This window comes from Danio rerio, chromosome 21 (assembly GCF_049306965.1).
Source record: "Danio rerio strain Tuebingen ecotype United States chromosome 21, GRCz12tu, whole genome shotgun sequence".
NCBI lineage: Eukaryota > Metazoa > Chordata > Actinopteri > Cypriniformes > Danionidae > Danio > Danio rerio.
The window spans coordinates 425,001-427,500 of NC_133196.1; the positions used below are offsets into that span (position 1 = coordinate 425,001).

Sequence of the window (2,500 nt, forward strand, 5' to 3'; positions counted from 1 at the left end):
TTTTTGTGTTTGTGTGTGTTTGTTTGTGTGTTTTTGTGTGTTACTTTGTGCATGTTAGTGTATTTGTTTGTGTATTTGTGTGTGTTTATCTGTTTTTGTGTGTGTGTTTGTGTGTGTTTCTTTGTGTGTGTTTATTTGTCTGTGACTTAGTGTGTGTGTGTGTGTGTGTGCCTGTGTGTGCTTGTGTGCTTGTTTGTTGTCTGTGTCTTTGTGTGTGTTTGTTGTCTTTGTGTGTTTTATGTATGTGTGTATGTCTTTGCTTGTGTGTGTGTGTATGTTTGGTTGTGTGTTTTTTGTGTTAGTGTTAGTTTGTGTGTATGTGTGTGTTTGTTTGTGTTTGTTTGTTCGTGTGTGTGTGTGTGTGTTTGTGTGTGAAATTTATTAATAGTACTGAAATAAAATTCATGCAGATATAAATGGTGTGTGTCTCTGTGTGTGTGTGTGTGTGTGTGTGTGTGTGTGTGTGTGTGTGTGTGTGTGTGTGTGTGTGTGTGTGTGTGTGTGTGTGTGTGTGTGTGTGCAGGTCTGTTCCTGATCGTGGGGCTGGTGCTGTACCCGGCAGGTTGGGGTTCTCAGAAGGTGCAGCTGTACTGCGGGCCGGACTCGTCCCCGTACCGTCTGGGCCTGTGCTCTGCCGGCTGGGCTTTCTACACGGCTCTGGCCGGGACGGTGCTCTGCTTCCTCTGCGCCGTGTTCTCCGCTCAGGCCGAGATCGCCACGTCCAGCGATAAAGTGCAGGAGGAGATCCAGGAGGGCAAGAGTCTGATCTGCCTGCTGTGAACACCACCCACAATGCAGCAGTGCACTGTAAATATACTGTATATACTGTACATACCATGGAGGAGCACAGACCACTGCCGACACACACACACACACACACACACACACTGAAGACTGGAGTCACGTGCCAAAACACACACACACACACACATGTTCAGTGTGTGTTGATCTTCTCTGCCAAATAAAGAAGCCATGATTAAACATGATGTGTGTGTGTGTGTGTGATGTTCACTGCAGCTTCCTCAAACACACACTGCAGCTCACACACCCCTATCGACAACTGTGTGTGTGTGTGTGTGTGTGTGTGTGTGTGAGAGAGAGAGAGAGAGCAGAGGAGTGGGAGTGTTTGCTTTTGTTTGTAAGACAAATAGAGAGAGTGTATGTCTGACGGAGTGTGTGTGTGTGTTTGTTGTGAGTGTGTGTTTGTGCCAGAGTTTTTTTGTGTTGTGAGTGTGCTTGCGTGCGTGTTTGTTGTAAGAGTGTGTGTGTGTTTGTTGTGAGTGTATGTGAGTGTGTGTGTTAGTTGTGAGAGTGTGTGTGTGTGTATGTGTGTGTGTGTGTGTGTGCGCGCACGTGTGACTGCCTGTTTGTGTGTATTTGTGCAAGAGTGTGTCCACTGCTTGTGTGTGTGTGTAAGCAACTGTCTCAGCTTATGTGTATGTGAGAGTATTGTGTTTGTGTGTGTTTGTTTGTTGTAAGTGTGTGTGTGTGTGTGTGTGTGCAGGTTTTTGTTGTGTGTGTGTTTGTTGTGAGAGTGTGTGTGTGTGCGTGATTTTGTTGTGTGTGTGTGTGTTCCACTGATTCAGGTCAGTCATTATGAGAGCTGCAGATTGTCTCCTGATGATGTAAATATGAATCATTAACAGCTGAAATCAGCATTCTGTTATTATTACACACACGCACACACACACTGCAGTTGTTTACACTCCAGATATCAGTGTTTGAGTCCTGAAGTCATACCATCCCGAATGAATCTTTATTGAATCATTTTCAGATGAACGATTCATTTGAAGAGTTACAACTGGAGAATCACTTCATCAACCGTCAGCAGAAGAGCTGATATGAGTCAATCTGATTACACACACACACACACACACACACACATTTTGCTCTCTCTTTCTCTCAAACACACATACTCTCTCACACACACACACACACACACACACAAATGAACACACACGCGCACACTCTCCCTGGCCAAAGCCTGACTCATATCCTGTGTGTGTGTGTGTGAGGCAGAATGTGCTGCTGATTGTTTCCAGATTGTCTGTCTCTGGTGTTGCAGTGAGAGAGACTGACCGTCCGGCCGGCGTGTTGCTCTGCTCTCATTGACCCCTGATGAGTCCAGCACACCGTGACCTCTGACCTCTCAGCTCCTGACGGATGACAGCCGGAGACGCTGTTCCTCCACAAACACCATGATGGTGTGTGTGTGTTTGTGTGTGTGTGTGTGTGTGTGTGTAGATGGCCAGTGGATTCACTGCAATTAGCAGAAGGGTAAATGCACGAGTCTGGTGTAGATTAAAGGCTTGCGCCCACACACACACACACACACACATACACAGTTTCAGTTCTGGCAGAGCAGCAAAGAAACTACAAATTCAGAAGAACAGAAGGAAAAATTTGCTTTGTTTGGCCCAGAAAAACAAACTCATCAATGACATCATCACCATCTGTGACATCATTTTCATCAGTGACATCATCACCATCAGTGACATCA

General features: G+C 45.6%; 1 protein-coding gene across 2 annotated transcripts in view; it reads left to right on the plus strand.

Moving 5' to 3' along the window:
- Positions 1–986, plus strand: part of lhfpl2a (LHFPL tetraspan subfamily member 2a) — a 28,559-nt gene extending 27,573 nt beyond the window's left edge. For both annotated transcript variants that reach the window (XM_021468792.3, NM_205663.1), the window contains exon 3: positions 524–986. In XM_021468792.3, the coding sequence (XP_021324467.1) occupies positions 524–780 (257 nt within the window). In that variant the 3' untranslated portion in view covers positions 781–986. The remainder of the gene's footprint in view (positions 1–523) is intronic.
- Positions 987–2,500: the final 1,514 nt, after the last annotated feature.